Source organism: Strongylocentrotus purpuratus, unplaced genomic scaffold (genome assembly GCF_000002235.5).
Source record: "Strongylocentrotus purpuratus isolate Spur 01 unplaced genomic scaffold, Spur_5.0 spur5_scaffold_18, whole genome shotgun sequence".
In the NCBI taxonomy this organism is placed as follows: Eukaryota; Metazoa; Echinodermata; class Echinoidea; order Camarodonta; family Strongylocentrotidae; genus Strongylocentrotus; species Strongylocentrotus purpuratus.
Window position 1 is genome coordinate 30,840,045 of NW_022145603.1, and position 11,895 is coordinate 30,851,939.

Below are 11,895 nucleotides of genomic sequence, written 5' to 3' on the forward strand. Positions count from 1 at the left end.
GTGATTATGGATGAAACCTTATCATGGACAGACCATGTTAAATCTGTACAACAGAAATGTAGAGTGAATTGTATATATATGTTAAAAGTATATAATGCATTTATTTTATCCCACCTCTATATAGTGATGTAATATGGGGAAACTGTGAAAAGTGCCTTCAAAATGTTCTCCAAAATAATGATACCCCTTGGGATTCATCGGGAAGCTAAAACCTTAATAAACTTGGATGGGATACGCTTGAACAGAAAAGAAAAGCCCCTTCTTATTTTGATACATTTTCGTTCCCGCACCTCGAAATATATGTCAGTGTGGCTCGTTTTTAAATTGGATGAACCCGAATCTCAGTAAATCAATGCTCAATTCTAAATTTGTATCCTAATTTATGACGGCGCATATTGACATCAAATAGCCCCGCCCTTCTTTTGTTTACAGATCACCACGGGTTTTCCCCGAAAGTGTTGATTATATGAGCTCAACGAATTTCAAGTAATATTGCTCGCGCACGCGCTATAAACTTCCGGGTTATAGGTTATTTTACGCACGTACGGTACGGACGTATACGTCGTGCATGTATGATTTTTCTTGGATGATGACCTCTACAAAGTAGTCTAGTATGTTTATTAAGTAACTCAATCGCCGATGGAAGATGGCTAATTTTTGGCTGCTTTTCAGTCGTACACAGCTGTTTGTTTCGTGCTGCTGTTGGATTTGCCATCACGTAATTCCGAATATTACTGGTAATGATTTTGTCTTTACTTTAGTCGAGCTAGCTTAGACCGAATTTTCCGTCTCTTTCGTTCGTTAGCCTCTTATTGGGGTAGGGTCGGCTCTCTCTTTAGAGACGGAAGCCGTTTATACACATGTCCTTGCTAACGCCACGGCCAGTTCTGGTCGTAGCGTTTTGCCCCCAAAATCCCCCAAAATGTCATTTTACCTCGAGCATGTTATATTGTAAATTAGGCCTAGGCTATAATAAATCAGTTCCACCTACCAACTTGACTTAAATAATCAGTTTAATAGTCCCTTTTTAGGAAATTATGGGTCAAAATCGAAATCCATTTTGAAAATCTTTTTCAACATGGATTCCGATTTTGACCCATAATTTCCTAAAAAGGGACTATTAAACTGATTATTTCAGTCAAGTTGGTAAGTGAAACTGATTTATTATAGCCTAGGCCTAATTTACAATATAACATGCTCGAGGTAAAATGACATTTTGGGGGATTTTGGGGGCAAAACGCTACGACCAGAACTGGCCGTGGCGTTAGCAAGGACATGTGTATAAACGGCTTCCGTCTCTAAAGAGAGAGCCGACCCTACCCCAATAAGAGGCTAACGAACGAAAGAGACGGAAAATTCGGTCTAGAGCTAGCTATGTTGTGTTGATATGTGTTGTGCAGCATTGTGACTTTGTGAGTTGAATTGGTCATGTTTTGAAATGTCAACCTGGCGCTGTCTGGCTGGCAGGCCGACTGGCCCGCGGGACAGTCTTATGCATGTGAGGCTGCAGTGTGTATATTTGTGCGTGATTATGATTATTTTAACATTATTGACAAAGTGGAGATTATATTGCATCATTTGCGTGACAATTTTTTATGAATTTTGTAAGCTGTGTAATATCCGTTAATATTGAAGGAGGTAAACAGTCGGGGCTCAGCTCAGGTCAGAGAATAAGGATCGTCTGCATAAACGCACCCTTTTTCGTATTAAAATGCGGACGGAGGCGTCCTAAAAAATAAGGATAATACACATTTCCGCAGACGTTTCATACTTTTGATCTGGGTGTTGGCGATGCATTTTCTTGATGCATTTCGCATTGTCTAGTTGTACAGAGACTTTCACATTATGAGCGATTAATCCTTGGGAAGATGGACAGCCCATAAAAGTAGCAGTGAACTAGGTTTATTTTCTTGCATTTTTTGCATTGCCAGCTGGCGGTTTGGTAACCCGAAACCTGCAGAGCGCCGATGAAAAAAACGTCCTTGAAAATGCAGACGATCCTTATTTTAGAGGACGCATTTTGTCTATGTTTATGAGGATATCCTCGTCTATGAGGAAGATCCTCATTCTCGGACCAGCGCCCCTACTGGTAAAGTAGGCCTTGCTCTGTAGCTTTAATAGCCTTTACCTTGGCTTTACTTTAGGCTTGTAGCGGCTCTTACATTCGCCCTACTTATACCGTACATCACATGTACATTCATGTCTCCAGTATTTTTCCATCACGCTACTTATTTATATTCATTATTCGGACCACGTGTGTATTTTCGTTCAATCACGCATCGTGTTTCTGCGCACTCCTTCACCCGCGTATTTTCAACGCCACAAGGTTTTTCTTCACTCCTGCTCTCATCTATGTTGTGTGACGAGTGAACACGCTTATACAATTTCCATTCACAATACTCCACACACACTCATATCTCTACAGGCTTAATATTTATTTAGTTACTCAATTGCAAACAATCATCAATCTGTTTAAATCAGGCAATTGATATTAATAATAATAATAATAATAATAATAATAATAATAATAATATATTTCATTTATAAAGCGCTTAGTACAATGTTTCTAAGCGCAAGAAGATCTTCTCGTACATTATCATGTGGATCACTTGATCTAAATTTAAGATAAATGTGATATCCTTGCCTACACTTCTTCAATGACTTTTCATCTGTACGTACAGAGGCGAGTTGGCTCAGTCGGTAAAGCCTCTGCCTGTCGAACCAAAAATCTCAAGTTCGATTCCCACCCAGGCGGATGACTGAAGCCAGCGTTGTGTCACTTGTGTGTTAACGTGTCCCTCCCCGCAGGCTATGTTAAGTGGAAAACACGCCAAGCTTCCAGATCTGATTTCAAGGGGGGGGGGGGGGGATGTCCCAGCTTCCAGGTTTTGCACCACGGCCATTTTATTTTACATCTGTATCTTGCTTGCTGGGTCATATCAGGATCGTCATAATTGGAGACCTACGTGTAATTGGAGTGTCTACTGTGAGAAGGGTGAATTAAATTGCTCCTTCTTCCAGTGTTTGTCGATTCTGGCTTTAAAGTGACTTGGTAACATTGTTGAAGGTTGATTAAAAAATGGCGTAATTTTGATATGAAGTGTTACTTATTATCTTCCTTCTACTGTACTAACCCTCTAAAGCCCCGTCTTAATAGAACTTTTTTGATCTCACCCGAGTGACATGTGGATGAGAAACAGTGGGAGGTCTGATCGTAAAACAGGGGGTGAGCTTTTGGACACCGTCTTAATCAGCCATCCGCAAAAACCTCACCCAGCGATCAGCTGGCGTGCGCCGTGTACATGTATACATTGTTTCAAGGCGATGATGTAATTTACCCGGGTAAATGTCACCCTGGCTCGTCTAGGGTGAGATTTACATCGATATTGTCCGGACTCCGGACGTTACCCCGATTGACGCGTCTTAATTGGAAGAGGGTCAATGTCGACCGGACAACGTCCGGGCGTCACCGCGACTTTATATTCCAATTAAAGATGAAGTTGAGTTCTGGTCATGCGATTGCATTGTGAAAGAAACGGTGTGGAATCGACCAGAAAAGGTTGATCACCTAGCATATAAGAATTTGTGTGTATTGCAAGGTTCTAGAATCATCAAAATGATAAGAAATTTGGCCAAGTCTTGGTAAAGTTACAAACACTGTACACAGAAAGATGTATATGGGACAACACGAACACGTGGCGTAAAAATCCTACCCCCCGAGTTTTACGATGGTACTGACATATTTAGAATATAAAGGCATTTGAAGAGCCATGCTTTTCAGGGAACATGTCTTATCTGATGATCTTCAACACTTGCATAATAAGAATTATTACGCTCACAAATTATTTTTCACCTCTTCCCAGAACTCAACCTTCTCTTTAAGACGGGGTTTAACATGCAAAAAATCCTGAAAAATTCTCAAACCACAAAGATATTAATGGTTTTCTAGAGGGCGACGCTGGTCAACACCCTCTAACAGTGATCAACAGTAAATTCTCCCAACCATTTTTGAATTTTTCCATGAAAAAAAGACATACATGTACATGTACGTGTAAAACAGGCAAGAAAAAATCTGTCAACACTTACATGTAAATGTCTGGAATGATATATGTAGAGCCAATGTATTGCTTTGTGATGATTTACATTTATTTACCTAAAATGTAATTAAATTGTAATAATATAGTTGGAAGAATTAAGGAATCGATCAGATCAGTTTTTCTCAATTTGTATCATTAAGAATGGTCCGTTTTCACTCAAATTTTCAGATTATTTTTGAGTGTGTTCCGAAACCATTGAAGTCACTACCTTTGCACCACTTTCTCTCATCTTAACAATGTTACAAAGTCCCTTTAAAGCTGTTCACAGAGGTTGCAGAGGCTGCAGAGACTGAAGCTTTCGGTCTACGTTGGCATTAGAGCAAAAGCGTCAGTCTCTGATATTGACGGTTGTTCAGCTGAGATTACATCTGGCTCCTCTGGGAATGTTGACAAACGTCAGTTTTATTAAAAGAATGACCCATTCCAGACTGCTATGTCTGTCTTGGTTGGTATTTACAGTCAAACCTGTCTATAGCGACCGCCCAAGCGAAACACAAAACGTGATCTTTGTAGACAGGAAGTCATTGTGGACAGGTTTCTTTAGTACATGTTTCAATGAGAAACCATTTTCAAGGAAAACAAAAAATGTGGTCTTTGTAGACAGGTGGTCACTAAAGCAGGTTTGACTGTACAATATAAGCTTTTGAGGCATGATTTCCCAGATAAAATATGTAATCTTTTATTCTTACTTCTTGTCCCCTACCCACAGCTTTACCAGTTGGTTATAATTGCACAATAGACCAGGAATGCTTAACCTATGAATCATGTATTAAGGACAAACACTCTGGATGGACATCATGTCGCTGTACACAAGGTGAGTGAGAGAGGTCTTTAATGCATGTAACAATAACAAGAAAATCAAGATAAAATGTTCACTTGTTCAATTCAATTCAATTTGGGTTTATTGTGAATAAAACCATACTGAATAAAAAGTCTGGAGACTCGTACAATTCAGTTTACAAATTATAAATACATACAAGAATAACAGAAATCAATTCTTTTAGCAATCATTGTATTAATGACTGATTCTAATGAACTAAACAACTAATATCAAATAATCGTGAAATAATACATGTCGTAATTATGCAGTTATAACATTTCAATAGTAAAATATGTTGTACGATCTGCTTTAAATTTGAATTGAATTAAAATTGAAATTGAAACATTTAGTATGGTAGGGGTTCTTTTAAATTTTGAATAAAAAAGGTTGTCACCAACATGTCCAAAGTATAAGGTAGGGGTGGAGATCTATTTTGATACTGTATGTAGTTCTACTTTCAATATCAGTGTTCAAGATTGGCATGTACTGTACATATGTAATTTGCCATGAATGCAATTTGCTATAAATATATAATTAGAAACAATACTAAAGAAGAAGAAGGAAAGATAGAAAGAAAGAAAGGAAGAAAGAGAGAAAGAAAGAAAGTAGGTAGAGGAGGAAAGAGAAAAAGGATAAGGAGGAAGAGAAGAAGAAAGAGGAGGAGGGGGGGGGAAGAAGATGAGTCGGAGGAGGACATGAAGTAAAGGGAGAAGGAAAAAGAGCAAAAAGAAGAAGGCAGAAGAGAAGGAAGAGAAGAAAAGTAATAATAATGTTTACACACATGTAACAATAACCCCCCCCCCCCTAACAAAGAGTAAAAATACACACTATGATAATGACGGACAAAGAAAGCGGACAAAATATACAGTTCCTCAGGTAGACAAAGGAACACCCCTTCACTGTTATTATGTAAAAATGTGTAGAAAAGGTGTCACATGCATATTCACCTGTTCTACACATTTTTACATACCAGTAATAGCAGTGAAGGGATGTTCCTTTGTCTACCTGAGGAACTGTATATTTTGTCCGCTTTCTTTGTCCGTCACGTTCATAGTGACATGTTCACTTGTATATTGTTTTATCTTGCAGCCCATTTTTCCTGTAAGAGTCTGGTATGTAAGAACGGAGGTACCTTTCAGCGAATAGGAGATAGCTTTGTATGCCATTGTGATCTGTACTGGACTGGGAAAAACTGTGAAACATTTAAAGGTATTTTTTTATTTATATTATTCATTTCCTTTTTTCTTACTTTTGTGATTTGTGAACAAGAACCGGTTCAGGCATCAACAGATTAGATTGTTAACATAGCTCTGGTGCCTGTTTCATAAAATTTTTGTCTATAACAAATGCTAATTTCTATGATAAATTTGCTCTCAGCCAATCAGAAGCCTTGATTTCACTAGCTTATAACAGTAGCTTGTAACTTGTCATCTATTAAATAACAAAAATAACTATATATTTCTCACAGATGTATAAAAAGAAATATGTAGAACACATAATAAAGGAAATGGTATGGAAGTCAGGAGGTGTGCACTTATTTCGGAGAAAGGCGACATCGCATGACACAAGAGCATCTACATGTTCATGTAGATCTAAATCTAGATCTGAAAGCAATCAAGTACCGGGTACAAGTAAATGATTATTCATAGCAAACATAATGGCCCAAATTAACAAAGGAGGTTTGTCAACAAACCTAGGTTTATGTGTGTCATACATGTATGATGCATTTTGATGCGTTTCAAACCAAGGTACAGACAAACCTTGGTCTGAAATGCGTCATATGACAGACACACATAAACCTAGGTTTGTCTACAAACCTCCTTTGTGAATTCGGGCCAATGGGACTGTTATTGATAATGATGGTAACTTTGCCGATGGCTAGATTCGCATCTTTGTTAATGATGATTTACACATGTATGTGCAGGTTTCGTTAGAATATTTTGAATACATGTACAGTTTGATGTATGACTAAAAATCTAATAAAACATAATGCAGTAGGCCTCGGCAAAGTATCCTTTTTTGCCCTTTAATTGTTGGTAAACGAAAATCTATAGTTTTATACTCAATAGGAAATAGCTCTGAAAGAAAGAAAAAATAGTCCAAAATGTTCAAATTTCAAATTTGAGGATGAGATATATGCAGCCCATGGCATGAACCTGAATTCATGATGGATGAAGAAAGGGCTTTCATATTGAAACTTTCATTGGTGGAGGTAATCATAACAGGTAGTTTAATCTTCTACTAGCCTAAAAACTTAGTACATGTATGTAAGCTGTGGACTTTCTCAAGCCAAGGAAGTGACTATTCCCACATTTTCTTGCTGTCTGCTGCTTCGAGATCACCAGAGTGAAGATACATTGTAGATGATGATAGATAGTGGTGGTTATTTTACCTGACAGCTAAGAAAGCAATAAATGCTTGTTAGTAAGCAACCAGACGGCTGATGCCTTCCTCTACAAGAAGCCTAGTAATGAACTTAGATTTATAATGCCTTACCAAAAGGCACTCGCGCGTCAACTTTGTTTCGCACTAGGGTCATCAGATTACGAGACCACTGCTCTACCGACTTAATGATAATAATAATAATGAACGTTATTTGTATAGCGCATATCACTAACACAAAGAAAGTCCCTATGCGCTTAGAAAAGAAGGAAAAGGGCGGAATAGAAATGAACATTTATACCTGATACATGAAAATAATTTATTGCAAACAACATTAATGATACACAATTCCTATAAAGCTTACATGTAATAGATTGTACAATCAGGTAAATACAAATTTAAACATAAAAAACATGAAAATTAAATGAAAATTAAATTAAATATTAAATATGTACATGATATCGCGGTGACAATGAATAGCCAGCCAGACTAATTTTTGCTTTTATTTTGTACTTGTAGGTCTACCAGACTCTCCTCCCATCTCTACATTCTGTAGCTCCAGTGATTACCAGTGTCGGGACGGTTCTTGTGTGGTCGGTCAGTCGCTGTGTGATGGTATCCCAGATTGTTCGGATAGAAGCGATGAAATAGCATGCTGTAAGTTGCCTCTTTTAAAGCCCCACTGCACTACTTATACCTACTTGCGACCTCTTTACAGCCAACAATGCCTAAGCAGTACCTGTTGACCCCCCCCCCCCAATGATGCCCTTTTTCTTATGTTAATTGAGACTGAGAGATGATTTGATGAGATAAACACCTGCCAGTGACCACGCAGGTAGGTCTAATCCGTCCAGGACAAACTAATGCAGATGGGCTTTAAAACACATATTCCTGCGAGATTTACTGTGCATTTCTTACATAATTAAATACCAATTAAAGTCCAAGCGTTACGGAATGACGTTCCCAGAAAGTTTGAAATTTTAAAAGAAGAATATTATAGACATTTTAAACATGACAATGATATCAGTTTCTACTATGAGGCACTTTAACAACAGTTGAGTTGCCTCTCAACCATTGGTCGAATTTATAAAATATTGAAATTTTTAAGCTTTTGTTACATAATTACCCCAAATTGACCTTCTACATGTACATGCATGTACAATTACCTAACAATGAAATTCAACTTTGATACAAAACCCAATTGTTGTGAAAATTCCTCATTCTAGTTATCATAAGATATCATTAATTTGCAGATGTTTTAGTAAAATGTCTATAAAGTTCATGATTAGAAACAGACAATTCTCTTGAAATGTCATTGCGTAACCCTTGGAATTGACCATGGCCAACTCTACCCTAATCTACAACTACATGTAGATCCCAACTACAACCTGTAAAGGTTTACAGTTACCGGTAACTCCTTCTTTGTTTTTTATGTCTTTCGTAACTTAAGAATGAAAGTTTAACTGGTTGAATTGGGGCCTTTGTTTAAGTACTTCAATTTGAGTGTTCAAAAACATTAAATCAGGAAGAAAGAAAAAAGAAGAAAAAAAATTGGTTTTCACATAATAAATCATTACAAAACTTGGTAAGAGTGGTAATGAAAAATTCAGTTGTTAACTTAACATGTATTTTTTCATTTCTTAAAGCATCAATGAAACCCAATTCACAGTGTGCCATATGGGAGTTTGAATGTGAAGACAAGTCATGCATTCCTCGCTACAAGTGTTGTGATCTTTTCAAAGACTGTCAGAAAGGAGAGGACGAAATAAACTGCAGTAAGTTCCAAGAACAAGTTCTATCACTAGACCCCACTACTCCTGCCAGTTTTCTCTCAGATTTTTTTAGAACACCAAATATGTACATGTATACACATGATAATGACAATAACAAGGTGAAATTTAACACGTCTAATACAGTATTTCTACGGGCCACGTAAACAAAAGTTGCCTTGAGATGGGTGTAAATAAAAAAGTGTTACAATTGTCTCACTGTTTTATTTATTATTTATTTGTTAGTATTAATTCAGGGACACGTTTCACAAAGTCTATTTTCAATGACAAATGACGAAAATCAGTGACAAATCTGCTGATATCCAATCAGAAGCAAGGATTTCACTAGCTTATAACAAAAAAAACTGTCATTTGTCACTGATGACAATTTTGTGAGATGGGGCCCAGGTTTCTTACTCTGTCACAAAACCATCCTGGATGCCATCATGTGACTGATCTAGGCATTTAATTATGAAATTATTATGTAGAACATGTACAATGTACATGTAGGTCTCATCTACAATTTAATACTTGTTTTCCCTTTTTTTAATATCACACTTTAAATAGAAAGGCAACCTGACCTACCCTTTTCTTCATCTTTAGAACGATTCTGCATGTTTGATGTTGATCCTGTATTTGTGGTTCTTGGGTACGACAATAATAGTTGTGTACAGTAGGCTTTCGGTTGCACCATGTGAGAGAGAGGGGGGGGGGGGATAAGGGAGTCATGGAAAGGACTCTCTGTAATCTTTCTTTCTGAGTGTGTGTAGTCCTGAAAAGGATCCCCCCCCCCTCGCTCACACGGTGCAACCGCAAGCCTACTGTATAGCTACAGTACATCACCATGCTGGTGGTGGACAGTTGCTAAAATCGATATTGATTGATCATTATTGATTTACCAATAGAAGCCATTGGACTAGTTGGCCTCTTTGAGGACACCAACCTGTGTGCCATCCACGCCAAGAGGGTTACCATTGATTTACCAATAGAAGCCATTGGACTAATGATAGATGTGTTTTCCTTGTTCTCTAATAGTAACACAGTTACGAGATGTTCCAGAGCAGGAGCCCAAACCAGCTCCTTCTCCATCGGGTGGATCCAACCTGCTCATCATCACATGCACCGTCCTCATGACAGTCGTCATAGTAACCCTTCTCATCTACTTCCGTCGGGTCCGTAGCTCCCAGCGTCGCTTCTACTCCCCAGTCAGCTGGACCCTGAACCAGCATGGTGAAGCCATCAGCATGCCCTACCACGTCTCCCAGCATGCAAACTTCTGCCACCACCTGCCGCCCCACCGCTGCCCCAGGATTAACGGTCTGGTGGGGTACCCACTGAGCAGCGGGGAACAGGTGCCGGGCGAGCCCCCGGATGTTCTACTCGCAACGCTTGAAATGACGGGAGGGCCACGGCGCTTCACGACGAGCAGGGACAGATCAAAGGACAACGAGGGCGATGAGAACGACATCCCGCCGACGTACTCAGAGGTTATCAAGTCGGATGCGGATACCCGACGGAGAGGCGGTGATGAGACTCCGCCCCCTTCGTACGAGGATCTCTGATTGGCTGATCTCGCAACGGTTCCTTGATGGAACTAGGTGTTCAATTGATGAGTTACCAGTTTGGTTTCCTTGAGGGAATTCCACCTCATCATCTAGGCCTCATTTTACAAAACTTGTCATCAGGGACCAATGACAGTTTTTGTGATAAGCTACTGAAATCCTCGCTTCTGATTGGTTATATATCAGCAGATTTTTCACTGATTTTTGTCATTTGTCATTGAAAAAAAGGCTTTGTGAAACTGGTCCCTGATCGTTGGTTTCGATCAGGTTTGTAAGTTTCAATGGCGATCTCCATCTAGCCCTTATGGGGTTAAACCGATGATGCCAAGAGATGTACATTTCATTAAGGTGTATTGGATCACCCGCTGGTATAAAGTACTTTCTGGTCAAAGTATGCATTTTGTTGATTTTGATATTTTCATGGTATGCAAACGATGTACATTTAAAGAAGTGAGTAGCGGTACATGTACAGTTAACAACTACATTGTTCATACCCAAGTTTTGTAAATTCTTTAAGAATGTGAAAAAAATGGTTGTCCAAATTGATGTTACTTGAGAGTGTGCCATCATTTATTAAAGCTTACATCTAAAAGTATTCAACAAAGGCCCTAATTTAACCAGTCCAACTTTCATTCTTGAGTTATGAAAAATAAAGAAAAGTTAAATTTACAAAGGATACAAATAATTAAGTTGTTAACTGGACATACAACGGGCATACGTTGTTGTTACAGTTGTTATCTGTTAAAGTCTATCAAATATTTTTCTCCTTTTGATATGATGTGACACCTTCCAGAAATATTTAAAGTAAACTATACCAAATATGGGCATATATTCTGAGTTTCTCTCTTTGTTTCAGGGCTATTACTCTTTCCCAATTCAACACTTTGGATATAGGTTTAGGGTTTATAATGTTCATGTTTATAGCCTGTCTCCGACTCATGTTTTTTTTTCTTTTTTTTTTCTGCTGCATAAAACAGGGTATTCATTAAAATTGTATTCTAAACAGTAAAAATTGTATTCTAAACAGTAAAAATTGTATTCTAAACAGTAAAAATTGTATTCTAAACAATAAAATTAACTCTTTGTACATTATGTAAATCTTCAAACAGAGTTTGAATGTTGATGCTTTACACAGAATCACAATAACTGATTTATCAGTCAAGTACAATAGAAAATTATCTTGTTGACATATTTATTAATGACTTCAACTCAAATTACGCATTTTCTTATCAAAAACTGAAATTGATTCAAAAGCAGCATTTCCA

General features: G+C 38.0%; 1 protein-coding gene across 1 annotated transcript; it reads left to right on the forward strand.

Moving 5' to 3' along the window:
- The first annotated feature begins 568 nt into the window (after positions 1-568).
- LOC579999 (low-density lipoprotein receptor class A domain-containing protein 3) lies at positions 569-11,426 on the forward strand. The gene is made up of 6 exons (XM_030989699.1): positions 569-737; positions 4,807-4,911; positions 6,007-6,126; positions 7,819-7,956; positions 8,946-9,074; positions 10,104-11,426. Exons 1-6 carry the CDS (start codon positions 647-649, stop codon positions 10,628-10,630), a joined length of 1,110 nt encoding a protein of 369 aa, XP_030845559.1. The 5' UTR covers positions 569-646; the 3' UTR covers positions 10,631-11,426.
- The last annotated feature ends 469 nt before the right edge of the window (positions 11,427-11,895 follow it).

Excerpts from the sequence above, each read along its gene's own strand:
- LOC579999 (XM_030989699.1), top strand. The coding sequence starts at position 647 with ATGGCTAATTTTTGGCTGCTTTTCAGTCGTACACAGCTGTTTGTTTCG. Across the intron at positions 4,912-6,006 it reads ATCATGTCGCTGTACACAAG|CCCATTTTTCCTGTAAGAGT; the intron begins GTGAGTGAGAGA and ends TTTATCTTGCAG. Across the intron at positions 7,957-8,945 it reads AAGCGATGAAATAGCATGCT|CATCAATGAAACCCAATTCA; the intron begins GTAAGTTGCCTC and ends CATTTCTTAAAG.